The sequence below is a fragment of the Onychostoma macrolepis genome, chromosome 05 (assembly GCF_012432095.1).
Source record: "Onychostoma macrolepis isolate SWU-2019 chromosome 05, ASM1243209v1, whole genome shotgun sequence".
Taxonomy (NCBI): domain Eukaryota; kingdom Metazoa; phylum Chordata; class Actinopteri; order Cypriniformes; family Cyprinidae; genus Onychostoma; species Onychostoma macrolepis.
The window spans coordinates 16,509,100-16,536,793 of NC_081159.1; the positions used below are offsets into that span (position 1 = coordinate 16,509,100).

The 27,694-nt window shown below is 37.7% G+C and overlaps 2 protein-coding genes across 3 annotated transcripts in view; one reads left to right on the plus strand and one right to left on the minus strand.

Moving 5' to 3' along the window:
* Positions 1-852: 852 nt before the first annotated feature.
* Positions 853-6,588, minus strand: yipf6 (Yip1 domain family, member 6). The gene is made up of 7 exons (XM_058777681.1): positions 6,497-6,588; positions 5,223-5,351; positions 4,997-5,075; positions 4,821-4,863; positions 4,617-4,742; positions 2,412-2,569; positions 853-1,610 (listed from the first exon to the last, which is right to left on the minus strand). The coding sequence occupies exons 1-7, from the start codon at positions 6,527-6,529 to the stop codon at positions 1,489-1,491; spliced, it is 690 nt and encodes a 229-aa protein (XP_058633664.1). The 5' UTR covers positions 6,530-6,588; the 3' UTR covers positions 853-1,488.
* A 976-nt stretch (positions 6,589-7,564) lies between these two features.
* The window catches only part of ophn1 (oligophrenin 1), a 38,170-nt gene continuing 18,040 nt past the window's right edge, over positions 7,565-27,694 (plus strand). For both annotated transcript variants that reach the window (XM_058774908.1, XM_058774909.1), the window contains exons 1-14: positions 7,565-8,082; positions 15,104-15,199; positions 15,438-15,499; positions 16,469-16,540; positions 17,301-17,402; positions 17,494-17,604; positions 17,823-17,927; positions 18,838-18,970; positions 22,937-23,037; positions 23,120-23,211; positions 24,608-24,686; positions 24,775-24,808; positions 26,161-26,223; positions 27,180-27,254. In XM_058774908.1, coding sequence (XP_058630891.1) covers positions 7,929-8,082; positions 15,104-15,199; positions 15,438-15,499; positions 16,469-16,540; positions 17,301-17,402; positions 17,494-17,604; positions 17,823-17,927; positions 18,838-18,970; positions 22,937-23,037; positions 23,120-23,211; positions 24,608-24,686; positions 24,775-24,808; positions 26,161-26,223; positions 27,180-27,254 — 1,279 coding nt within the window. In that variant the 5' untranslated portion in view covers positions 7,565-7,928. The remainder of the gene's footprint in view (positions 8,083-15,103; positions 15,200-15,437; positions 15,500-16,468; positions 16,541-17,300; positions 17,403-17,493; positions 17,605-17,822; positions 17,928-18,837; positions 18,971-22,936; positions 23,038-23,119; positions 23,212-24,607; positions 24,687-24,774; positions 24,809-26,160; positions 26,224-27,179; positions 27,255-27,694) is intronic.

Below are 27,694 nucleotides of genomic sequence, written 5' to 3' on the forward strand. Positions count from 1 at the left end.
TAACGTAACTCCGATTACATACGTCTGAAAGAAGAAAGTCATATGGCTGGCTTGAAGGCAAGTAAGTCATAGGGTAATTTTCATTTTTGTCTGAATTATCCCTTTAAAGAGGTAGTTCACCGTAAAATTATAATTCTATTATAGTTTACTCACCTTCATGTCATTCCAAGCCTGTTTGACTTTCTTTTATTTAGTGGTACACAATAGAAAATATATCAAAGAATTTTGGCAACCAAACCGTTTTGATGACCATTGACTTCCACTGTATGGGCAAAAAAGCACGGGGTCACAAAACACCTTCTTTTAAGTTCCGCAGCAGTGATGACGACACTGAGAAATGAGTAATAACATAAACGCATCATAGCAGCGCAGATTGGCAAACACAACACTGTTGGATACAGACATACAAAGGTCAGAAGAAAACCCTGACAATTTTCTAACACACACACACCATTATTTAATCATCACACACCTCAATTGCACCTTATGGTTCAGGTGCTGCAATGCATTAGAAGTGAAAATTAAAGTCTTTTTTTAGACATACAAGATGGAAAGTCTAATTAGAATTACTATCACATAGAGCGCAAAGGCAGAGAGAGAGAGGAGTGAAGACTGTGTGCGTGTTTTTCTCTATGTGAGGGAAACAGAGAAAGACAGGTTGCCGATGTGTCTTTATATGAGGAGAGACTCCGTATGGAAGACCGTCTTTATCAGACAGACAGGAAGATGTGTGCGAAAGGATTGTTTAAATGACAGACTGCATTTATACAGACAGAAACAGCACTTCCAAGTCAGTCTTAAGATATATTTTTCATTTTCTATGTGCAAAAAAGAGAGAGCACACACAATATATGCAGCACTTATTAAATTCCATGTTTATTTCCTTCTGGAATGTAGTAACTTCCACCAATGAAAAATAAATGTAGCCCAAACATCATTCACAACTAAAGAGAAAAAAACCAAAGAAAAGAAACGTGTGTAGCAATGTGAGGGGACTGATGTGTGGCCTAATTCTCCCAACAGAGACAATGCTCAATCAGACACAATAACAAATACATGCACCCTCACATAGTCACATACTATGCTTGAGTAAGCGCATCCACACATGAAGACACACAGATCATCATACTCCTCCACGTTAGGGGTGTGAGTACATCTGGAACTGCTCAGTGGGGCACTAATGTTCCTCTCACAACAAAACATTCATATAATGAAGACATGTAGGCTGTTGTTAAATTAGTAGCACTGAAGAATTAATGTCCTCCATTCCGTTTCTCTCCACTTATTCAACTAAATGAGGGATGGGGAGGAGTGATATCTATGCAATAATCCACTTACTGTCCTCGGGTTGTCCCTTTATGAGTGTCTATCAAAGTGTTCCACCTTTTTTTAGGCTAGGTCAATCACTGGCTAGCTCCCAGACAGTCTGCTGGTTGTCTTAGCAAAGGGGAGGAGTTCATTTTCCAATTGGCATAGGGTGTGTATATGCTAATGAGAAGGCGAAAATGTCAAAATCATCCAGCCAATCACAAAGTAGAAGAGGAACACTGGATACACCACCAGGGCTTTCCTATTGGGTGGTTGGCTGTCTGCAAGAAATGCTGTGGAGGCTGTGAATGAAAGACACGCACAGAGATATGAGCTCAGATATCAATGAAATCCCCTAAAGATTGTGTGTACAAGAGAGAGATAATCAGTCAACTGACATCTGTGTTTTACTAATTTTCTTCTTCAGCACTTGAATAACTTGTTTAATTGATGCCATCTCTGTAATTTATTATTGATAAAACAGCTCGTAATTGAATTTTTGGTCTAAATTGCAAATTTGCAATGCAGATATTTTATAATTGTTGAAACTAAAACATTACAAATATAGCAACTAGCTGAAGTAAATAAACTGAAAATAAATTAAACCTTTATAAAAATATATAAACAATAAAAATGGCACGTGCATACAACAATATTACTTAAACTTCATACAATTAAAATTAAAGCTGAGAATATAAAAATGAAAGCTAATTAAAATATTAATAAATACTATAATAGTAATAATAAAATAATACTGGCTATTCTATTAAGAATTAATGTTATTGTATTTTTATTTGTTTAATTTGCACTGTGAGCCACTCAAATGCAAGTTGTTGTTTTTTCTCATGCCTATGAAGCTCAAATATTTTAACCAAAAAAAAAAAAAAAAAACACATTAGAAGAGTCTACACTGCCTCCTGGTGGTCGCTGTATGCACTGCCTGAGGAGCTTGTTGGCCAGTCAGGCTCATCTGGTGCAGACAACGTACATGGATTCTAAACATTTCTGCTATGAACATCTAATTTATTTAATCAGAACAGCCACAGGGCCTTTAATATTCTGGGAATGCTGAAAACAGATAAAAAATATTGATTGATTCTTACCAAACGTTGACCAGCTGAAGGAGGCGGTGACAACTATGAGACGGACTACAAAACTGACGAGGCCTGAGCCTCCAAGAAGAACTATACGACACACTATCATGGCCACAGTCAGGGGGAGAATACAATACCCCAACACACAAAGACTCTGGAAAAATGATCTGTATAGACAAAGAGTAAAAAAGTCAGTTAACAACATTGTTTCGGTAGTGTTCTCAAACATTAATTTAATATTCACTAAATTGTCTAAAATAAACCAATGAACAAATTGCTAATTCAGAGGGTTACCATCTATTTATGTAATGTGAAATTTCTGAACGAAACATGATATTGTGAAAAAAACTGTAGGATGGAACTTGTTTTAAGCCAGAGGGCTTGAAATAAAAATAACAGTAATAAGTAAAATAACAGTGACTGACACTCTGATACTTATCACAGTTATGGTGGGACAAAAGTTGCCAAAAGTATTTGTTAAAAGTATCTGATATCTATATCTAATTAGTTTTTTTTTTTTTTTGTCTAGTGACACCTGAAAATTTGAACATTTATATTTGATTTGAATTGAAATGTTCATAAATTTATTGACATTTATTGTAGATTATATTTAAAATATCATTTGATGTATTTATTACACTATTTAATTGAGCAAATACATTTGTGTCCTAAATTAGTTGTAAAGTCAAAACTTTCAATTACTGCATCAAAAAACAGTGGTGAAATTTTGCAACCCTAAATTTTGCCCAAAGTTGCAATTTTTAATTATTTCACATGCAAATATTGCCTAAACAAAATGTGTGTGTGTGTGTGTGTATATAAATAAATATGAAACTCATTGCTCCAGTGACGTTAAATGATTTGGCTGCATCTGATTGACTAACTTTCCCAATACACTGAAATGAAGTGCTCTTTCCTACCTCATGCTATGAGACAACTTCCCACCTGTAGGTAAAGCTGATAAATAACAGGCAACACGCTCCTTTTTTAAAGGTCCCATGGCATGAAAATTTCACTTTATGAGGTTTTTTAACATTAATATGAGTTCCCCTAGCCTGCCTATGGTCCCCCAGTGGCTAGAAATGGTGATAGGTGTAAACCGAGCTCTGGGTATCCTGCTTCACCTTTGAGAAAATGAAAGCTCAGATGGCCCAATCTGGAATCTTCCCTTTATGTCGTCATACGGGGAAAGATTACCTCCTCTTTCTCTGCTTTGCCCGCCCATGAGAAAATGAGCTACTACCGTGCGAGGTGAGCGCAATATTTTTTTTTTCCTTGAGAGACATAATGGCTTGCAAACGAGTGAAGCATGGCAGTTGCTCAGTGTTTGGATGTACAAATGAACACCAAAGTATTTTTTTAGTTCCTTCATCCGAGCCTGTGGCTAGCATTAGCTACATGATAATAACTGTAACAGCATACATGAACAAACCAACTAAAGTACCGTATCCAGACACAATATTTTAAACTAACCATTCGGAGACGTCCTGCTATAGCCGCTGAGTTGCAACTTCTTCATCCGGTGCTTCTCCATCCGGATCAGATTCTGGGTCAAACTGAATAGCTTGAATGACTGCGTGTCTATGAGCCATTGCGATACATCCACTGTCAACATTAGCGCATGGTAGCGCAAGCTGGTTAAGGCCACACACCCACCCTCCACCTTGCCCCGCCTCTCTCGTCCTTAAAGCTACAGACACAGAAATGGCACGTCCTAAGGAAAGCTCATTGTGGGACTGGCTCATAGTGGCTGAAATTCTGCACCAAGGCTGAATTTCGGGAAACAGACTTCAGATACAGTATTAGGGACCACTTAGGCCTATATAAAAGCATCCAAAAAGCAGCATGTCATGGGACCTTTAATATGCATGTAACCAACTACTAGGGCTGCACAATATATCGCATGCGATATTTAATGCGCATCTCCACGTTCATTATCAATATGGATTAGTGCAGCTTGTCAGTGAACAATGGCTCTGTGTAATAAATGCTGCTCTATGTGAAATCACGCATGTGATGGAAATTACCGCTGATTACAGAACCGGCTTTACCGACAAGATGCGCATTAAATATCGCATGCGATATATCGTGCAGCCCTACCAACTACACAAACTGACAACATGAAAGCCATATTCTAAAAATTTTAGTTGCTCACTTTTATGCAGGCTTCTAACAAGCAAATAAATATAAATTCAAATCTGACTGTTTACTCACATAGTTCCTCCCAGAAGTTTGGAATTGAGAGTGATGATTACAGAACCGAACCAGATGATGACAAAGACTTCTGCAAACTGTGGCCTGCCATCCTCCTCACTGTCAGCAGACCCACCCTGCAGCATTCTGGGATAGACAATATAATAAATATATCATGTGTGCTAGAGTCATAGTGACACTAGCTCTCACAGCATTACTACTCACAAGGCCAGAGTGACACAGAGGAGGAGAGGGCCCCATAAGTCCCCTAAAAAAAAAGCACATACATGCTCCTTATTAGACATCTGATGAACATTTAGCTTTTATAATAAGTGATAATAAATAGCCCACATGTAATCTGTGATTTATATTGTGTCATTAGCGATTGTTGATGGACTCACAGTCTCTGAGCAGCGCAGAACTTTTCTTGGGGTACATTACATGGACAAACTTCTGTCCAACAGCTCTCAGATCCCTCAGCTGAGACCCACAAACAGAGCAAAAAGACAGTAAGAAAGGTGCACTCCATTGTCATCTTAGTATTATTATATTATTATATACTATGAAATAATTTTTTCATTTCTGGCAATATTTTGAACCCTGCCTGTTATGAAAGGTTTCACTTACAATAGTGTCTTTGACAGGCTCATCCAGGGTGGAGAAATCATTGTCAGAGTTCTGTGAGCCCACCGGCACAGATATATCTCCCTCCACTGGAATGTCCTCCGAGATGGAGATGTCAGACAAACCCGCAAACTGTGACAAAGAATGACTGTTTAAATCATTCATGGCAAATCCAGATACCCAAAACACTTTATGTGCAGCTCACGTTCATCTACAGCAGTGGTTTTCAAAAATGTGGTCCACTGGTGGTCCGTCCAGAATTTAAAGTGGGCTATGTGCTGACAGACTAATTAAACAATAGCGGTAAGTACAAATCATTAACCTAAAAACACCAATATTTAATTAACTCTATGATACTAACATTAACATAACTTGAGATTGCCTTTCTGTTTTCTTAACAATAAATGACAGTTGCTATATTACTACAGTCAGCTCATTACCTCAAAAGTCAAGAAGCAGTCAAATTGATTTCAATTAAACAAGTATAAAACAGTCAGGGAAATTACTGAATGATAAAAGTGAGACTATTTCAAGATCCAGGTTGTATACTGATGATAATTTGTACACTATTTAAAACTTTAGTTAAATTTTGTCCTGAAAACGGATACCTTTCGGCTCCCGCTGCCTGGTGTCGTTTTTAATATTATATAATATCATCAGGCACATTTTAGATGTTTGTCACACTCACACTTCGAGCTTTTAAATGACACACTGTATATCATGGACGAGCTCAACAATTAATTTCAAGCAGTATCGATCAGTAAACGGGGATGAAGACCAGCTGATGTCCTATTCCTTTCACAGTTACCGAGATATAGCCTATGTCCACACAAAAACACATTTTCAGAAACATCCGTATACGAATAGTATTTTAAACTTTTAACGGTCAGACAGTGCGTGTCAACAGTTTCAGATTGCAGATTATGTTCCACTCTCAGTGTTTACGTAGTTTGGTAACAATGCACGACAAAAACGCGTACTATTGTTTTTCATAGAAGACAGCTAATCTGTCAGTATGGACATTTGGGCGATGATTGAAAAGAAAAAATAATAATTGAAAACGCTCAATGTAGAAAATGTTCTCTTGAGCTGAGAAACGACCATCTGCGTTTACATGCAAGTTATTACCCCAACAAAGCTTTACTGACACATTTACAAATTCTCAAGCTTCCAGTCAGGGTCGGTAACCATACTGACAAAAACAAAAACTCGACGGAAAAGCTGACAACGTCTTTTAAAGACGTGTAAGCGTTTAAAAAGCATGTTTTGTCCCTTACCAAAGGCTTGCTAGACTCCTCTACTTCCGCCATCTTCACACGGATACGGATACGTCACGGATACGTGTGACGTCAAAAACGCCAACATGCCACTAGGCGGATAATAATAATGAATAATAATATATACAATTATATAATTTATATAACAATATTGTAACATACATTATACAATTAAAATATTTAAACAAAGCTTAACTAAACTAAATTGATATATCAATTACTCTGAATAGCCAATTCGCTCTTGAATGTATAAATTCAGCTCATTGTTGTATTTAATTAACAACGTGTCAATTGTCAAATTCGCATATTTAATTAGTAGCCGAGTGGACACGTTAAAGGTTTTAAGTGCCCTTATTGCCCTATATTTTAAACTGGTCAGAGTTTGGAAGTCAGATTAACACAGACTGAAAAATGCTTTTGAATCGATTGATATGATGATTCAGATGAGTGTCGGTCTCTTTAAGGGTCGGAGCCAGTGTGGGTTTAGAAATACAATGTGCGAGTAGAATGGCAACTAGCAAGACTCAGAAATACAAACATAGGCGAGGCTTAGTGGCCCGGATGTTGGACAAGGACGTACATAATACATAATAATTCTCCTATTTTAACTATTAACTGTGTATTCAATGCAACGGACATTTAAATTTACCACTGTCACTGTTTCAGGTGCAACGGTTTTGTCCAGAACACCGCTGACGCACCACTTTAGCGGCTTGTCACGTGGAAAGTGTTACTTTTCCAAGCGCTGCTCAGGATGGACCAATCATAGTCGTTTATGATTGCTGAATACCACGACCAATAATTAACAATTTCATAGAAACTGCAGGGGCATGTTTCCATTTTTATTCCAGGTACAAATCATTTAAAATAATAGATTTAAATGATTAAACGTTTCAGTCTGTAAATGTCTGCAGTAAAACAAAACACATCCTTACATTTGAATGCAGTTGAATAGAGAACTTCCTTTAGTGAGCCCTCAAGCGCCCTCCAGAGGAAGGCAAAGTGTGTCTGATTAAAATAACATCCTTTACCTACTAGCTAGAGACATTTTGCCGCCCAATGATGTGGGAGTACTCAGTATGTAGCCCTGCCCGAGTTTGTCAGTCCCTCCGCTCCCAAAACAAGGAAAAGTGTAGAAACACAAATACTTCCTTTATCAGCACTTTTAAAATTTAGTTTGCCATCCAAATTGCTCGACTGAAATAACAATACCGCCTGCACACGGAAACAGTCACTACTGGAGCGCGGGATTATTGTTTTTACAACTGCATATCATCCAATATGTCAAGTATGGGGAACTTTATCGAAACCGATTAACCGAAATCCACTTGATTAATACAGCCGAGTGATCAAAAGGCACGTTTGTCGTGGTTTGTGTACTTTACTGACAACAAAAAACCGGTTATCTTTATTGATCGGTCAGAGGGTGAGAATGGGGCATCCTCCACTAGAGTTCAGCGACTGTTACACCGACAGTCCGGATTTCAGAGAGAGATTAAAATGCTACGAAAACGAGCTGGAGAAAACCAACAAGTGCCTAAAGGATGTCATCAAGGACGGGAACAGTGTGATCAACACGATTAAAGGTAAAATGGTGTTTTACAGCAGCCGTGGTGGTTGTCTTCGCTGGGGGAGGTGGATGGAGGTCTCCGCCTTTGCAAACCGAATAAAGACATGCAAGATCACTGTATAACTGTGATTTAATGTTAGGAATAATTTCTTACATTCGTAAAGCTTTTTTATTTCATTTATTTATTTATTTAGCATGGGCTTTCACTTGGGCTAAAGGGATTATGAATTGTAGAGGGGAGGGAGTGATCTGGCAGATGGCGAGCAGCTCTTGGAAGAGCCCCCTCTCAGAGATGCTGGCAAGCCTTTTTAGGGGACTGTTGATTTATTTATAGCAGGCACCTTTAATTTTCCAGATTAGTGAATGGAATTGAACTGGAAAGTTTAGAGATGGTGTGAAAGCGTCAACAAGATGATGAAAACTTGAGGGAGTGCCAGTAGTCATACGAACTCCGAGACTGTAACTATAAACACTTATCACTATTTTGCTTATCTCAAGTCAGTTAAGGCAATTTGCATCCTCAGACTGGAGGAGAGAGAGATGGACGCTGTAAACCAGCAGTCTGCAGAGCATTCATTTCTATGGCCATACGCAGCACAATGGGTGTAATGTCTCTCTTCCTCTTTCCTTTTCTGTTGTTTGGCTTATTATTCTTAAGTGTTTTGAAGCAACAACATACAAATAGAAAGTTTTCACAGTCCTGCTCTTCCACCACTGTTCCCCTGAACGAGGCCTTAACAATAGAGGAAATGTCACTGCAAACAATGCACTTTAGACAGGAACTTCTGCCTAATGATGAGAAGCTGAACTCAGTAGAGCTATATTATAGTAATTATATAGGTATAAAAGTAATTATAGCTGTAGGTATCCCAGTGCACAGCTCATATGTGGTTCTCAGTGTCAATTTGGGGTTCAGGGAAATATCAGGGACTTTTTAAAAATGTGATTTCCAGGCCTGTTCATGGAAATAAAGTTAAAAAAAGAAGCTAATTAAGTAATACAATAATTAAACTAAAAGTCTTATTAAAATGTACAAAGTATTACAAAGTTATTGCATTTTTTTAATAATTAATACAACTTGCTATGTGTGGAGGGAGTTGAGAATAAATAAAATAATGAGCATATTAAATGCATCATGTAATGTTGCAATAACTGAAATGTAAGTGAAACAAGATGTAAATAAATAAATTAGTAATAAATTATCATGCCTAGCTCTATTTGGGTAAAAATACTTTTTAATATAAAATTATCCATTAATCAGGAACAATTAAAAAAAATATATATATATTGAAAATTAATTGGTCGAAAAGAGCAGGAACCCTGTGTCATTGTCAGATGTTTTCTTGACTTACTGGAGAGTTTTAGCTGATTGGTGTTCAGTTTTTCCGTCTGCATTTCACTGCCTAAGTTTGGATAGAAGAATTGACAGCTGGTCTTCTTCAGTGATAATATGATGATTCAGCTTTAATTTATCTCCTAGATTAAAGCTTTTCAGGCTTCCTTCCCTTATTTCAAGGGAAGTCTTAAACACGCTAGTTTTCTGACAACACAGGAAGGCTGATAGCATTTTTAAGTTTTTATTTTGCCTGAGGGAGTATACAAGCTTCTAATTTGACTAACCATAAGCCTCGCTTTATACCTCAGAGTGCAACACTCCAAAAGCAGATTGCTGAGCCATTAAGGTAGATTTCCTTATGGATTTGTGCGGCGCACAAATGGCTGTAATTTGATGACTGCATCTGCTCTCGGATGCTTCCACTGTCTTGGAAGGATTCTTCAGTGCTTCAGTATCTGAAAGAGTCACTAGAGCCCAACCTATATTCTCTTGAGAGTTTCCGCTATTTGAAGTTCTGCAGTTTCTAAAGTCATATGACCTGACTCAGAGGTTTCGATATGCTTACTTCCTGCATTTATGTAGTTTTGCACTTTTTGAGGAATATTGCGTGTGCTGTGTGGATATGAAACTTCACACAGGAAGTGTAGCATTTCTTTTTCTTCAACGATGAGGAACCTCTTTGGAGATCTATTGCTGCTGTTATAACTCAACAGAGAATATCAACACCACCATGGCATATTTCCAGAAGGATTTGGGAAGCTTTCATATTAATCTTAAACAAATATGCTCACCAATACAGAACGGGAGCCAATTGTTACGTCTGCTGTCATTTCAAGTGCATTAATGACTAAATAATTCCACACAACACTTTTTGGCACTACACATTCAGACATCATCTGTTTAGTTAGTGCAATCTCATTCTGTCATCTGTTTCAGCTGCACTGACTGGTTCTTCAGCCATGTCTGGTTGTCTTTTACCAGGATGTGGTTCTTGGCCTCGTTTGAGGCTTTAGTAGTTTATGACCTGCAATACAAACAGTGACTCAAACACGTTGTCATACATTCTATCGTGCTGTTCAAGAACACCTGATACATCATTTCTAGTCTAATGTTGTGAGAGTAAAATAGCGCTCTTTTGAGATCCGTGTGTGTGTGTTTGTCAGAGGGCTGAACAGGGTGGGTTTTGTGATCTGGTTTGGAGAGTGTAGTCTGTCATGCCAGCTCCTCATGCTTTAGACAAACACACTCTTTGTGTCCTTTTCATCAGAGGGGATATAATCGTTTAAGCCATCTCCTCTGTCACAGAGCGTGCAGGCCTAAAACACAGCCAGAGAGAAAAAGATAGAAAGATGGATGAATGACTCACATGCCTATCGATCAGGGCTGAAATCAAATAGAGTTTCTCTTTTCTGGATGTTATTTACATAATAATTTTAATTGCCAAATCAAAAATTGCATCATAATTTTAACATTCACAACCCATGATCTGGAGAGTTAGAGATGTGCTGAGATCAAACTTAGGGGTGGGCGATACGACCAAAATCTTATGTTGTTTGGCGATAAATAAATAAATACATAAATAAATAAAATTGTTATTGTTATACATAACAATTTACATAATCCATTAACATAATTTAATTTAAATTATCAGTTGAATTTAAGATGAATTTTCATCAGCCATTACTCCAATCTTCAGTGTAACGAGATCTTTCAGAAATCATTCTAATACGCTGAATGCTGGTGCTCAAAAAACGGTTTCTGATTTTATCAATGGTAAAACATTCTGTTGAATACTGTTCTTTTGTTTTTTAAGTTCAACTTAAAAAAATGTATCACAGTTTCCACAAAAATATTGAGCAGCAAAAGCTGTTTACAGCATCATGTGACACTGAAGACTAGGGTAGTGATTGTTGAAAATTCAGATTTGCCATCACAGGAAAAATTTATTTTAAAATATATTACTATAGAATTTATTTTTATATGACATTGTAATAATATTTTACAATATTTCTGTTTTTACTGTATTTCTGATCAAATGAATGCAGCATTTGAGACTTCAAAAACATTGACAACCCATGAGCTGGAGAATTAGGGATGTGCGATATGACCAAAATCTCTTTTTTTTTTTTTTGGATACCATAGAAAATTCATAATTCTTGTCACCAGTGTCAATATCAACCAAAAAAAAAAAATTAAATAAGAATAAGAAAGTAATTACAAGCAACAGGACGAAAAAACAAACAACAACAAGGAAAAAAAAAAACTACAGTAGAACAAAATAAATAACATATGCTACATACATTGTATAAAGTAACCAAATGTTTAACGTGTGTTTTCTTTCTCAGCTGTTCGCCTTCACTTAAAGGGGTGGTTTACTGCGATTTCACTTTTTTCATTTTAAACAGTGTGTAATGTTGCTGTTGGTGCATGAACAGTATCCGCAAAGTTGCTGCGCTGAAAGTTCAACGTAAGCGGAGATATCGCCTTTAAAAATCAGGAAGTTTAATGCCTACAAAACGACTCATATGGGACTACGACGAGATACTTCCCGGTTGCATACGTAAAAACCCATAAATTTGCATCAACCCTCCCTCCGAACATGCCAAAGAGGGGGCAAGGCCATGTTCTGCGGCTTTGTCGAAGAGGAAGAGTTATAGTGGAGAGTTGTAGCCATGCCGTCGAAATGGTGTTATTTTCACCCAGCTGTCAGGTCTTCTGTGTTCGGGCTTCCTACGGACGCTGTAGTTCGTCAGCAATGGTTAAAATTTATGTTTGATTATGTTCCTGACAATTACAATCCTAATTTAGCTCTCTGTGCTGCGCATTTTACGGAAGACAGCTTCCAGAATCAATGCTGGATTCACACAGAAACTATTACTAAAACATGGAGCAGTTCCAACTTTAAAACCAGAGGCAGCAGTTGTTGGGCCACAACCTGTAAGTAAGATTTCATAATTTTAAATGTATTTGCATGTATAAATTCAAACGTAATGTTTTAGTTTTATCAAGGACGTAAACAAATGCCAACGCTGGCTTTAGCCAGTTAGTTAAATGCTATTTCGTGTGTCTTTGACAAACGCGTACAAACATTTTGGACCCGAATTTGTAATTATGTACTAATTTTGTAAATGTATTTTCCATGTATACTTTATGACATAATTTTTCGATTTGATCAAGAACGTAAACAAGCCAACGCTGTTTGGTTATAGTAGCCAGTTAGTTCGATGCTATTTTGTGTGTATAAGACAAACTTGTACAAACTTCAAAAAATGATATGTAATCACAACAGCAAACTTCATTCAGAAATAGTGTTGTCACGGTACCAAAATTTCAGTATTCGGTACCGATACCAGTCAAAATCCACGGTTCTCGGTACCAATTTCGGTACCACATGCTAATTAAAAAAAACACACTATTTTTAATAAAGTCAAACAAAAATAAAAATGTACAAAAATCAATGCCATTCTTTATACTTTATTTAAATTGTGTTTCAAGTTTTTCCGCAAGTAATAAAAGTATGAAAAACAGTAAACAAGTTTCACCCAAATTTAATTTGTCTTTTAATTAATTAAATTTAAACACATTATATTGTTTTGGTAAATAAAGGATTTACTATTAAAATTAAACTATGGAAGAAATATTGTGACTTCTTTAAAAAAAAAAAAAAATTTAAAAATTATATATATGTAAAATTATATTTCTGGCACAATGTCTTTAAGATGAACTTTTATTTTGACGGGTTGCCGTGAATACCTTTACATTTCTGTGTAGCTATATGATATGACGCTGGTTTTACTCAATGAACGGTAAAATGCTCGCGAGGACTCTCAGAGCAGTTCTGTAGATGTTGTTTATGTATTTATGTCCTCATTGAGACGGCAGATGATGAATCACCGCGAGCATCAGGCGCTTCAGTGTATGTAGTAAAAAGAAAACCACGCGTCTCTGCCATTCATTCACTCACACAGAGACTCGCAGAACATGCGGATTCATATTTGAATCGACTTTTGCAGCTTAATATTTACAGATACTAGTCCAAGTCGCGATTTGATTTAAGTGCAATGACCTACTTTTGATTAATTCATCCAAACTTTGACAAACTCCGTGACATTCCGTGCTAAACTGTAAATTCCGTTTTTATAACTGGATTCCGAGATTCTGTCCGCGTTTTCTGCATCGCGGAAATCATCGGGCCGTCTGGCGTCAAGAACCGGGTTGACCGGGTACTCGGTACCACCGGTACTTAAAAAAACCTGGTACCGTGACGTTTTCACTTTTTTAGTACTGACTTGGTACCGAAGTACCGGGTCTTTTGACAACACTATTCAGAAACGTTTGTAAGAGCCGTGCTTGCGGAAGTTCTGCTTGACTCTCTTCATTAACGCTTTCTGGGTCTGATTCTGGCTCAAACTGATACGGCAATGTTGACACCATTATTTACATTTGACCGGAGCACATGTAACTGTCGCCCGTAAAGGTAATGGGCGTGAAGTTTCCGGACAATGTGCAGTACGCAGTTTAGCCAATCACAACACACCGGCCCAACTAACCAATCTGAGCCTATTGCCTGTTTCTGAGGGAGTGGTTTCATAGAATCAGGAAGTCAACCGGTCGTTCAAATGACAGAGGAGAAAGCGGCTTACAATAAAGGTGAAATATATGAAAAATAAGGCGTTTTTTAACAAACGAAACACGAAGACATGTTATATTGCACCCCATAAACACAATCAAGCAAAGAAAAAAAGCAGTAAACCACCCCTTTAAGACCTAAATTATTGTGTTTACGACGAGGATACTTGCATGGACGGGCATTTTGACACATACGAGTGTGTGTGTATTAACCATTAACCAAGCCAAGGCCTATGAAGCTCCCGTGCTGTATGAGCACGGTCTTCACGTGTGCGCGTCTCTCTGACAGCACTCCGAAACAGTCTCTCAAACAGTGTGCACATATAGTGAAATGAGTTCCCTTTCTTTGTCCCAGTGATTATAATACATTTGCATTTGACAGTGGTCTGTCTTGCTGAGTGTGTGTGTGTGTTCTGGCACTGATCCGGTGTAGTAAGTTTGAGACGTAATTCCATCCTCACTGAGCCCCACAACATCTGATTTCACTTAGCAATAAAGCTGCTTTTCTTATTTCTCAGAGGTTCTGTAATTAATGGCTTCATATGTTAAGTGGCCAGCAACCAAGCAATGTGGTGAAAGGTTGTTTGTGTTCGAATTTCCTGGCCATGGTTGTCTTTCAGTTTTTAGTGAAACTGTGAGAGTTGATATAGAGAGTGTTTTTGTGGAGTGTTTTCTGAAGCCATAGACAGTATAAGGTGGAAGAGAAGGACCACTTGAACACGAATGTCCTGCCTTTCGGTTAAAAGAGCCATTTGCCTTATTAATAAAGGCATTGCTTGTTTGTTTACTCTGGAACATGCATGCACATTAGCTAGGGAGCATGATGTGAGCTATAAAAACTTCATTTAAAATACATAAATTGCCAATATTTCAAAACTTGCCTAGAAAATAGTTGCCCAGGTATGTGGACAGAGTGAGTGGACTGGCTGTAAATCTGCTAGCATGTGCGACCCATATGTTCAATCAGGCAATTTCTCCATAAGTGTCAATTTTTTCTGACCAAATAACAAAACCTACAGGGACTAATGTGGATTTTTGATTGTTTTCTTTATAATTCTGATTTTATTTCCAGAGTACTCACTAGCAGTGCAGAAGTTCTCTCAGACCCTTCAGTCGTTCCAGTTTGATTTCATCGGTGACTCTATGACTGATGATGAGATGAACATTGGTGAGTCGACTGCAGGTCTGATTAGAGTAGTGCTAATTAGCCTGTCCATTTCATTTATGTGATGTATTTGCTGATTTATTACTGTAATTACTGTATTTCACTTCTGTTCTTGCTGAGTTTTTATGTGGAGTGAGTGTGTTGGACTGCGCCTGCGTGTTTGTGTCAATCTCTGGTTGTGCATGTATTTGTGTTTCATTTGTATGTGTTGTTTATGTGACCACATGTTTTGCCTGCACAGCTGAGTCATTTCGAGAGTTTGCTGGTTTGCTGCAGGACGTGGAAGAGGGTCGAATGATGCTGGTTGGTGAAGCACATTTCTTTCCATACCATGATAAAACACAGTCAATCATAATCTAAACTCATAGAACAACAGAACCTAAGATCCTCAGATGGTATGTCAATCATTAACATTCTGCAAGATTAGCCTTCTTGTGTTGAGGGCCAGTTAAACTTGTTGTGGTTTATTTTGTTGAGATGTTTTGTAGCTTTTAAACCTAAAATGTATCTTTAGAATTCAGTCTTGATTATAAATGCTATCTGATCTAACCATGCATAACAGGAAAATCCAGATTCAGACACAAAAATACCTCTTCCTTCCTCAAAAGTTGTAGGCCAAGTGCTTAAGTAATCATTTTATGAGAACAATACTCATGCATGCAATCCTCATAATACAATAGAGTGCATGACAAGGCTGAATTTGATTTATTCTCAAATGTTCCACATCTATAAGTGGAAATTCCCAAACAATTGTTCCCTATATAATATAGAAACTTTCAAAATTTGGATTTTTAATATTTTATATACATTTTATAAACGTCTTTACTGCCACTTTAATTTAATGTATCCTTGCTAAATAAAAGTATTAATTTCTTTAAAAAAAGTACTGAACCCAAACCTTTGAATGGTAATGTAGCAAGGAGTATTTCCAACATTAAGCCATCAGGACAAACATATGATGAACAGTATCGCAATGTTTGTGTAATAAGAGCTTCACACAGAGATAAAGTAGTCTCATTTTATATATGATGACACGAGTGACAGTGGTTTGTGCTGATATGGAAAAACAGCTTAATAATTCCATTGTCATATAGACAAAAATTGTATTTTATAATATAATGTAATGTCACTCAGATGTTCATCTGCTCAGTTGTGACAGCTCTTGACCTCTGACCCCCATATACTGAACAAGAGCGGGGACAAGACTTTTTATTGTAGAGACTTTAGGAAGAAAACCGTTATAGCCTACTCACCCGTCTTTCTTTCTTGCAGGTGCAGAATGCATGTGACTTGCTTATTAAACCTTTGGAAAAGTTCAGGAAAGAGCAGATTGGGGTCACAAAAGTGAGTGTTTATTATGCACATTTAGACACATTAAGCACACATACCACATTACCGCGTGTGAGCCTACTCCTCATTTCTGCCTCTACTTCCTGTTTCAGAGCAAAGTGATCAAAATCACACAACAAACAAATATATATGTATATATATATATATATATATATATATATATATATATATATATATATATATATATATATATATATATATATATGTGTGTGTATATGTGTGTGTGTGTATATATATATAGACATGAGTGTTTGCATGGCCTTTCATGTCAATGTGTTTTAGGATTGAACCATACACACAAAACTAAAATGGAATAATGTGTCAGCAACTGGAGCATCCATGGAAAAACTATGAGTTGCAAAGAGACTGAGAAAGAGTTATAGAGCTATCATGATTCTAGAAGGAAAGCGGCGAGATCATTTGTTGGAAAAACAACACATGGAAAGTTTCAAAATTCCAAAGACTTTTCACTGGATTAGACTCTTTCCACGCCAGCATGCTTCAGTTAACATTACTGAAGTGTTAGTTTCATTTCAGTATCGTTTCAGTGTGGCTACTCCGAGATTATTGGTTGAAATTATTGGTTGTAAGGAACAGGTTACAAGCCTGCAAAACCTTTATAAGAACAATTTCTGTATTTGTTTTTTTTTTTTCATTAGGAATTGGTTTAGTGAGCTGGAGCACATCCAGTCTAGTTTTCAGTCTCATTTTCTCCTTTTTGAGTTATTTGTTTGCTTGTGTGCATGTGTTTCAGGAGAGACGAAAGAAGTTTGAGAAGGAGAGTGAGAAGTATTACTCCCAGTTGGACAAACATATGAACCTGTCCTCAAAGAAAAAAGAGACACAGCTACAAGAGGTATATTTATAAATACAGTAAATAAAAAAAAAGAAAAGAAAGAAACCCAACAATATAATCTTTATTTTTGTGTGTTCATGCGTGTTTATAGGCCGACGAACAGTTGGATAAGGAGCGTCATACATTTTATGAGTCGTCTATTGAATATGTGTACCAGATCCAGCAGGTTCAGGACAGGAAGAAGTTTGATGTTGTGGAGCCTGTATGTGAGAACTTCCTTTTCCTCTAGCACATATACTCTTGTTTTTATATATGCTTTGTAGTAACAGATGGTTTATTGTGTGTACAAGAAGGCATCTACAGGTGCACGGATAAAAATGAGACTGTAACATACACTGATTGTGTTCATGCTGATACAAACAATGAAGTGACTAAAGCATGTTATGCTTAGAGGGGTGTGTCCTTGTTTGTGATTGACAGGTTTTAGCATTTCTGCAGAGCATCCTAACACTGAATAATCTCACTGTGGAGATGACGCAGGACTTCCTTCCATATAAACAGGAGCTTCAGCTCAGTCTACAGAATGTGAGAGCTTCACCAATCAATAATGAGTCTAACTTTCCATCCATATTGTCACATGATCAGATCAGCAGAATATGAGTCATTCAGTATGCTGCTCTGTGGGGTTGTCCTTCACTCTGTATGTTTTTTTCTGAGTGGTGGTTTAGCAGGTGCTTTCATCCAAAGTGTCTTTCGGTAAATGTATTACAAATTACTGGATTCATTGTGATGTCATGAATATACAATTTTAATAAATGATAAAGAAAATAACGAAAAACAATATTCCACCATTAATTATTAATATGGGTTAACCATTAATAAATGCAGATTTGCAAAATTATTATTTTAATATTTTACATTTAAATTTAATTTAGGCTGCATTTATTTGATCAAAAATACAGTATAAACAGTAATATTGACAAATATTATAATTTAAAATTACTGTTTACTATTTTAATCTATTAAATCATTTAATTTATTCCTGTGATGGCAAAGCTGAATTTTCAGCAGCCATTACTCCAGTTGTCACATGAATCTTCAGCAAATCATTCCAAATTGCTGATTTGCTGCTCAAAAAGCAACTTGTCTAATTTAATGTTGAAATTAGTTGCGCTACTTTATATTTTTGTGGAAAACCTGATACTTTTTTCTATTCTTTGATGAATAGAAAGTTCGAAAGGAACAGCATTTATTTGAAATAGAAATGTTGCTATAAATGTCTTTACTGTCCATTTTGATTAATTTAATAAATCCTTGCTGAATAAAGCATTACTTTCTCACTCCAAATATATATTAATTGTAATTAAAATTTTGGAAAACAAATACATCAGCATATATTTTGTAATTGTTCCTGATTATATGTTAAATGTAATTGTATCTATGTTTTTAGTTTGGTTGTTTGTTTGATTGGGTGCCGCTGGTGTTGTCGTTGTAGACCCGTAACCACTTTGAGAGCACCAAAGAGGAGATGGAAGAGCTAATGAAGAGGATGAAGGGGTCAGCACAGATCTGTATTAGACACAGCCAGCAGGCGACTATGGAGGGATACCTTTATGTGCAGGAGAAATGTGAGTGCTTTTTAGTTCTGCAGCACTGCATGTGTTTAGCTTCTATGTTGAACTAGGAAGTTGTCTGAATCTTTTTTTTTTTTTTAGGATAGAATTACTTTATTTTGGTATAAGAACTTCTGGTTATACTTAACAATGTGTGGAGATTGCAAAACATCAACAAAAGGTTTGTTGGTTTTGCACGTGTAGTCACATTACATCCTTTCCATGTTCTTTCTTGGTATCCTTTGAAAGTGAAAGTGAAAGTAAAGTGACATGTGGCCAAGTATGGTTACCCATACTCGGAATTTGTGCTCTGCATTTAACCCATCCAAGTGCACACACAGTAGTGAACACACACACACACAGCCTTATTGCTGCGGCGTCTGGGGAGCAGTTGGGGGTTCGATGCCTTGCTCAGTGGTCTCACCTCAGTCGTGGTATTGTTGTTGGAAGAGAGCGCTGTACATACATGATTTTGTGCCTCTTTGGGATGGCACAATAAAGCGACGTTCACTTGCAGAACGTAAGCTTCTAGAGGGCACATAAGTCTGAAGTAATGAATTTAGGTAAAGGGGTGCAGAGCCAGTAGTCGTTTTGTAGGTAAACATTAATGTCTTGAATTTTATGGGAGTGGCTACTTGTGGTGTGACGTGCATTCTTTTTGGCTCATCAAAAATTAATGTTGCCACCGAATCTTGAATCAACTGGCTGGAAGACCTGCCAAGAGAGCATTGCAATAGTCCAGCCTGGACAGAACAAGAGCTTGAACAAGGAGTTGTGAAGCATGTTCCAAAAGAAAGGGCCTGATCTTCTTGATGTTGAATAAAGCAAATCTGCAGGACCAGGCAGTTTTAGCAATGTGGTCTGAGAAGGTCAGCTGATCATCAATCATAAATCCAAGGTTTCTGGCTGTTTTTGAAGGAGTTATGGTTGGAGTTATGGTTTTTGAAGGAGTTATGGTTATGGACTTATGGTTGATGTGCCTAACTGGATGGTGAAATTGTGATGAAACGACGGGTTTGCTAGAACCATAAGCAGTTCTGTCTTGGCAAGGTTGAGTTGAAGGCGATGGTCCTTCATCCAGCAAGAAATGTCTTTTAGACAAGCTGAGATGCGAGCAGCTATCGTCGGATCATCAGGATGGAATGAGAGGTAGAGTTGAGTGTCACCAGCATAGCAGTGATATGAAAAGCCATGTTTCTGAATGACAGAACCTAGTGATGCAATGTAGACAGAGAAGAGAAGTTGTCAAAGAACTGAGCCCTGAGGCACCCCAGTAGTTAGATGTTGCGACTTAGATACCTCACCTCTCCAAGATACCTTGAAGGACCAATTTGAGAGGTAAGAATCAAACCACTGGAGTGCGTTTCCTGAGATGCCCTTTCCCAATAGGGTTGACAGGAGGATCTGGTGGTTAACCGTGTCAAAAGCAGCGGACCGATCCAGCAAGATAAGTATTGAAGATTTTGAATCCGCTCTTGCAAGTCTTAGGGCTTCAACAACTGAGAGCAAGGCAGTCTTGGTTGAATGTCCACTTCTGAAACCAGACTGGTTGCTGTCGAGGAGGTTGTTCTGTGTGAAAAAGGCAGATACTTGGTTGAACATAGCTCATTCAAGTGTTTTAGCAATGAAAGGAACAAGGGAAACCGGTCTGTAGTTCTCTAAAAGAGATGGTTTAAGGGTGAGTTTCTTAAGTAGTGAGGTTATACAAGCCTTTCTAAATGCTGAGAAAAAAACACCAGTGTGAAGGGATGTGTTAATGATGTGAGTGAGTGCAGGTACAACTGCAGGAGAAATGGCTTGAAGGAGATGTTTGGAGACTTCTGCCTCAGAGAGTGAAGAGAAGGATGTGAACGAGTGTATGTTTGCTGGTAAGATGTGCTTGACAGATTGTGGTGAGGAAAATTGTGCACTGATGGTTTTAATTTTATTAATGAAGAACGTGGAAAAGTCATCAGCTGTTAGAGTTGATGATGGAGGGGGAGGAGGAGGACAAAGAAGTGAGGAAAGTGTTTTAAAGGGGTCATATAATGGTACATGCACTTTTACAAGTTGATTGTACTGAAATGTGTGTTAGCAGTGCCTGTACACAACCATCATAAAATGATAAAAATCCATCCAGTGTTTTTTTTTTAATCTCCTTATTTGTTTTACCCTGTCTCAAATCAAGCCGTCGGTCGGACGCCCCTCCCACGATGGTTGATTGACAGCAGTGTTTCAACACAGACCCGCCCTTGCTCGTGAGCGAGCTGTCAATCATAGTCCGCGCATCATTGTTGATATACGCTGGAGCTGTCTATGAGCAGAATGGCGTCTAAGCGATTGTGGTGTTCTGTTCTCGGGTGCAATAATGAACACAGCAGTCATTTTGATGTACCTAAGTCCGAACCGCTGAAGACACAGTGGCTGAGTTTTGCTTTTGAAGGGAATATACCCCGCGAGCAACGTCAATGTTTTCATGTTTGCGCGAATCATTTTTCACCAGACTGCTTTATAAATGAAGGTCAGTATAAAGCTGGTTTTGCTAAGAAGCTGCTCCTGAAAAAAGAATCGGTACCAACTATTCGTGTTCCTGCTGAACCTCCAGAAGAAGTGTTTTCTATTTACGACGTTCTCAATATAATTAATAATCCCACGTTTATAATGAACAAAACGTTATGGTTATTGTGTTATTACAAACTGTGTACGCAGGTATTAAAGTTAACATGATAACACTACACTAAGCTTACTTTTGTAGATGGTTTATAACGGTGTCTGTTAAGAAGTAATGTAAAAAATTTAAATAAATAAAAAACAGTTATAACTGCATGAAAATTAATGGTTTCCGCCCTGAGAGTTGTACCTAACACTGCATAGATAACGTTACGCATCACTGACAAGTCTACATTTACCGAATTTATTTTTCATGACCATTAGCTGTAACATCAATCCGTCAATGAACTAACGTATCAGTAAACACATAGCGTTCGTATCTCACTACTCTACCTGACAGTACACACAAAAATAGATAAAAGTGACATTACGTTAACCAACCATTCAGAAACGTCCCATTCGAGCCTTAATTGTCGAACTTCTTCGGGGCCGTCATCCTGTTCCGGGTCCGACTCCGGTTCGAATTGATACGGTTGCACAGTATCCTCAGAGACTCCCGCTGCCATTCTTCAAAATATACCCTCAACTGTTGTCAAGGCAACACTCCACGTGTGTTGTGTCAAAAACGCCCCACAGAACAGAGAGGCGGGGCGAGCAAAGCTAATTAGCATTTAAAAACACGCACTAAAACGGTGTGCTGAAAACAGAGCTGTTTTTGAGCGGGTAAAATGAGTGTTTTCTTACAATACTAATGAGAATTTTTAATTAAAGTATATTACAAACTTTCAATTTAGACCCTAAAGAATCATATTAGCTTGTACAAAAATGGCATTATATGACCCCTTTAAAGAGCATGCGAGAGTTAGACGAATTGTTAATTTTGTTATGATAGTATGTCCTTTTGGCAGTGGAGACATTAGTAGAGAAGGAAGAGAGGAGTGACTGATACACATTAAGGTCAGTAGGATATTTGATTTGCGCCACACCCTTTCAGCAGCCCTGAGCTTAGAACGATGTTCATGGAGAACATCAGATAGCCAAGGGGCAGAAGGGGTGGTACGGGCTGGCCTGGAAGACAAGGGGCAGACAGTATCTCTGTGGTAGAACTCTGTGATCTCCATCTTCTCACATTATAAAATAAATTCAAATCAATATTGTAAGACCATTTATTTGTCAAGTAACTGTAATAAATGGGATAATGTACAGTTAGCTGGCCTTTATAGCAGAATAAACCTCAGAAAAAGGGTCATGCAAGACTGGGCGTCTGGGCCAGTCACCCTGTCAGGATTTATTTTTTGCAGTATTGACCAGCTGACCATACAAAACTGTGTATTGGATCATACCCTGTATATAATTAAAATGATAGTATGATATTAATCTTTCTTTCTCTAGGGGCTCTTGGTGTAACCTGGGTGAAGTATTACTGCAAATACTTCAAAGACAGCAAGTTATTCATCATGGTGCCAATGGAACAAAAGACAGGAACCAAACAGGTGCAGGACTTTTACAGATATGATCATTACTTTGTGAAGTGTCATCCCTTTTCTCTTACATTTGTCTCTTTGTTTCTCTTAGACCACATCTCAGCTCACACTGAAGTCCTGTGTACGCCGTAAAACAGACTCCACCGATAAACGCTTCTGCTTTGACATTGAAACAAATGAAAGGTGAGACTCCTGTCATATTCACTCGTTCTCAAATCAATTTGTTCAGTTTACAAAGTGCATCTATATTGAAAGTTTTAGTAGGACCAGAGGAGAGTCAGCAAACTGGAAAGTTCATATATTTGTCAAAGCACTTTTTTCACATTTTCTTGCTGACCAGTGAAGTTGTTGTCCAATATGTTGGCATTTGTTTGTTACTGGAGAAATTTCACACAAACAACAAGAGTCTTTATCAGGGATGGACTGGGAGTAAAAAACGGCCCTGGATTTTCTCCCAAATAGGCCCACCACAACTACAAACAGCTGCTACTATCTCACAGTATTACAGCAATCAATGTATTGCATTTATGGCAAATAACATCACAAAACCCATGGTGACCCTGCTGAAAAAAACAATAGAAACCATCACAGAAATTCTAATGGTTTCCACTACAAATGCCATTACAAACATTACAAACCATCAACTTTTAATCATTAAAACCATTAAATAATGGTTTCCTGTATGGTGTTCTGGGACATGTTCCATTAGGATTTAGTGGTTTTAACAATAATAATATTTAACAACAATAATAGGCTACCAATTACCAGTAGAGACTAATAGGGTCCATTACAATTTCCATTAAAACCAATACAATTTCCATTATAACCAGTAAAACCATTACAAATTCTATCGATGGTTTCTGTTTTTTGTTTTTTGCTCTTCAGCAAGGGATTGAAATAAATGTATTATTATATGAACTTAAATAATTGAAATCTACATAAAAAGAGCAGGAAGCAAAAACGTATATGACGTAATAATAAACATAAAATCTAGAAACCTGAAACTACATTCAATTTGAGTATTCATGTGTGTGTGTGTGTGTGTGTGTGTGTTAATCGGAGCAATCACCTTATAGGCTACTTCATTTACTCTATTTTCTAACTCAATATCTCACAAGTATAACCCGTTGTAGAATCGCTGCTGTCTCTTTATGAATGAATGGAATATTCATGCCAGACAATGCGGAGTGATAAATAGCAGTGGACGCTTGGACCTGGGATTTTACTATAGTGCTATAGGCTACATGCTGTGTATAGTGAGGGAGACGGGCAAAAATAACCTGACGTAACTTTGCTTTTTTTCCTTTTAGCTTCTCCCAACCACCTTTATCTTCATGTCTTTGCTTGCCATCACGAACCCACTCCGCGTCAGTTTCGGTTTATTATAAGCAAAAATTTATTGCATTAGCGCCCCCTTTTGTCAGCCGTCAACATCACTTAATCTGACACTTTTTCTTTGATGATGAACCAGCCAGGCCGATGGCCATTCTGGACTTCTCCAGAACGTCCAGATGGTCCGCCCCTGGTCTTTATTAAATACATTGCAGTGTGTGTATGTTTTTTGTGTTGTGTTCTGTAGGTGCAGCCCTGTCCTTCTTCAGGCTATATCTGAGGTCAACAGGAAGCAGTGGATGGAGGCCATGGATGGCAAAGAACCAGTGGGTTTATCATTATCACTCCTCTCTCCATTAAGAGTCAGTCTCTGTGTATGATCATGTTTCTGATCCTTTGTGGTTTCTGTTCTAGATTTATCATTCTCCGATTCAAAAGCAGGCAGAGAGTAAGTATAACTTCATTTCATCACGGCACTAGCGTATGTATGTAATAAGTTAGACTGCTTCAGTTCTTCACTTCACACAATCTCCAAAAATCCACCCCTCACATGTCAGCAAACTCCAATGTGCTAAATGTTTCACAGGAAAATAGCATTTCCAATTGCAGCATTTCTAAAAAGGGTGAACTGCTCCTCAGGCAATTCTGTTTTGCCTTTTACAGCATCTAGGAATGTCACATTCTATAGATACACTATGGTTTAAAGGATCTTTTAAAGAAATTAATACTTTTATTTAGCAAGTATGCATTACATTGATCAAAAGTTTCAGTAAAAGGCATTTATAATGTTATCAATTTATCAATTTTCACAAAAATATTGTGAAACATGGATAATAATAAGAAATGTTTCTTGAGCACCAAATCAGCATATTAGAATGATTTCTGAAAGATCATGTGGCACTGAAGACTGGAGTAATGACTGCTGAAAATTCAGTTTTGCCATCAAAGGAATAAATTAAATTTTTAAAATATTTTGAAAATGTTTTGATCAAACAAGTGCAGCCTTGGTTAAAATCTTGCCAACACCAGACTTTTAAATGGTTGTGCAGGTGTGACATCTCAGTGATGTCTGTTAGCTATTAAAGGGTTAGTTCACCCAGAAATGAAAATTAGCCTGTGATTTACTCACCCTCGAGTAGGGCTGTGCAAATAATCAAATGCGATTATCACGAGCATCTCGTCAGTAAAGCCGGTTCTGTGATTAGTAGTAAATCTGAGATGGAGCAGCATGTACTACACAGAGCTTTAGTTCACTGACAAGCTACGATTCATCGCCGATAATGAACGCGATATTGCATAGCTCTTGTAACCGGCTTTACTGACAAGATGTGCATGATAATTGCATTCGATTATTTGCACAGCCCTACCCTTGAGGCATCCTAGGTGTATATGACTTTCTTCTTTCAGATGAATCCAATCGGAGTTATATTAAAATTGTCCTGGCTATTCCAAGTGTTATTGCAGTCGGCGGGTGTTTCTGTTCAACAGTCCAAAAGACATCAAATAAAGCGCATACAGGGGTGAATAAAGGCCTCATGTAGCAATTCCATGCATTTTGTAAGAAAAAATATCCATATTTCAAACGTAATTTAACCCTTTAAGAGAAAAGTTGCAGAACACAAGAGACTCTAAAAATAGATGGAGAAAATGCTGCTTAATAGATTCTGATACTTGCAAGCCTGTGCAATACAATGTATCATTACACCATAAATAGTGTGCAGTAACCTACTGAGAAATGCATACAGGGATGATGAACTGTGTTTATTATATGTAATATGAATTTCCTTTTTTTTCTCTCAGTGGAACTAAATGACCTCGGCTTCAAGTTCGTCAGAAAATGCATCAATTTTGTGGAAACAAAAGGTACCATATTATACTAGGAAAGAATATCGGTCACTTAATTTAGTTTCTGAAATGATCTCATATTCATGTAATACGTTTGTCACCTGTTTCTTTAATGACTGACTCTCACTGCTGTTTTTACACTTCATGGCCACCATATGCTTTAATTAATCAGAGATGGAAAGACAACACAATGCCACTATTATTTATTGGATTCCTGTCTTAAATGCAGCCAGCAGAGGGAAGCAGCACACCATTTGTGTTTACATCTGCGTATCCAGCAATTTGAGCCAACTGTAAATAGAAAGTACTCTTTTACAGAATATGTTTATGCTGCAGAACTGCTGCTGATGTAGCCAAAGAACCAGAAACACACACACACACTGAATCATATATATTCTTATAAATAATAAATCATGCAAATTAAAAGAAAAAAAAAATGTGCGCAGAAATAAATTGATAGCAGACATGCACACGCTCTCCCTCACTTTTTCTCCAACATAGCAATTCATTTGAAACCAGGCTGTAGTGTTTCCATGCTAGAGGCTGTTATGGTACGACAATAAAATCATGAAGAGGCAGTTCAAGGCCATTAATAAGCATGATTACACTGTAGCATTGACTGCGGGACCACCGAGCACCAGCGGCTCTTTTTGAAGTGCTGATATTTGTGTTCGCCAGTTTCCAAGCGTGCTGTTACTCAGACTTCCCAGATGTTTAAGTCCAGCCCTGTCGTCAGGCACAACATGGTGTATGTTAACAATCATTAAACTCTGGCAAAGTATTGTCTGGGGTTATTGCACGGCTAATGATGAGCGCAAACCGAAAGTGGGACCGTTTCACCGCTCGTTTTACGGTTGAACTGTACTTTTCCACTGCGAGACACTCCCCCTTTGTTCTCCTTCAAGCCAGGTTCTCTGATTTTCTCAGTCTGTAAATCATGCTTTCTTTTTTTCTTTCCTCCTTTTTTCTGGTAGGGCTAACTCAGGAAGGAGTCTACAGGACTGTGGGCAGCAACATTCAAGTACAGAAACTTCTGAATGCCTTCTTTGGTGAGGAAATGGTCAAAAGAACATCTGCTCTGTTTGTGTGTATGTGTGTGTGTGTGTGTGTGTGTGTGTGTACGAGAGGAAGACATACGAACATGGTCTCACACACATACACTCATTGTGCTTCTAAGACTAGTAAACCAGATTTATACACAAACATTTACAACCAAATATATACAAACATTTTTTATTTCTTGTTAAGAAGCTTATCATGTTTTATGTGGACGATAAATTTATTGACTCATAATTCTGAGTCCAGCTTATTGTGGCGTGTTTAATATCCGCAGTGAGCTTTGTGAACTTCCTGAGTTTTTTTTACGCTGAGGAAACCAAAGCAGAGTTATACATCCATGAGAGCGTCCTTGAGCTGTTACAAAATCCCTGACACATACTCAACAACAGTAACAACTGCCTGAGGAAGGCCATTTATCTCTCTCTCTCTC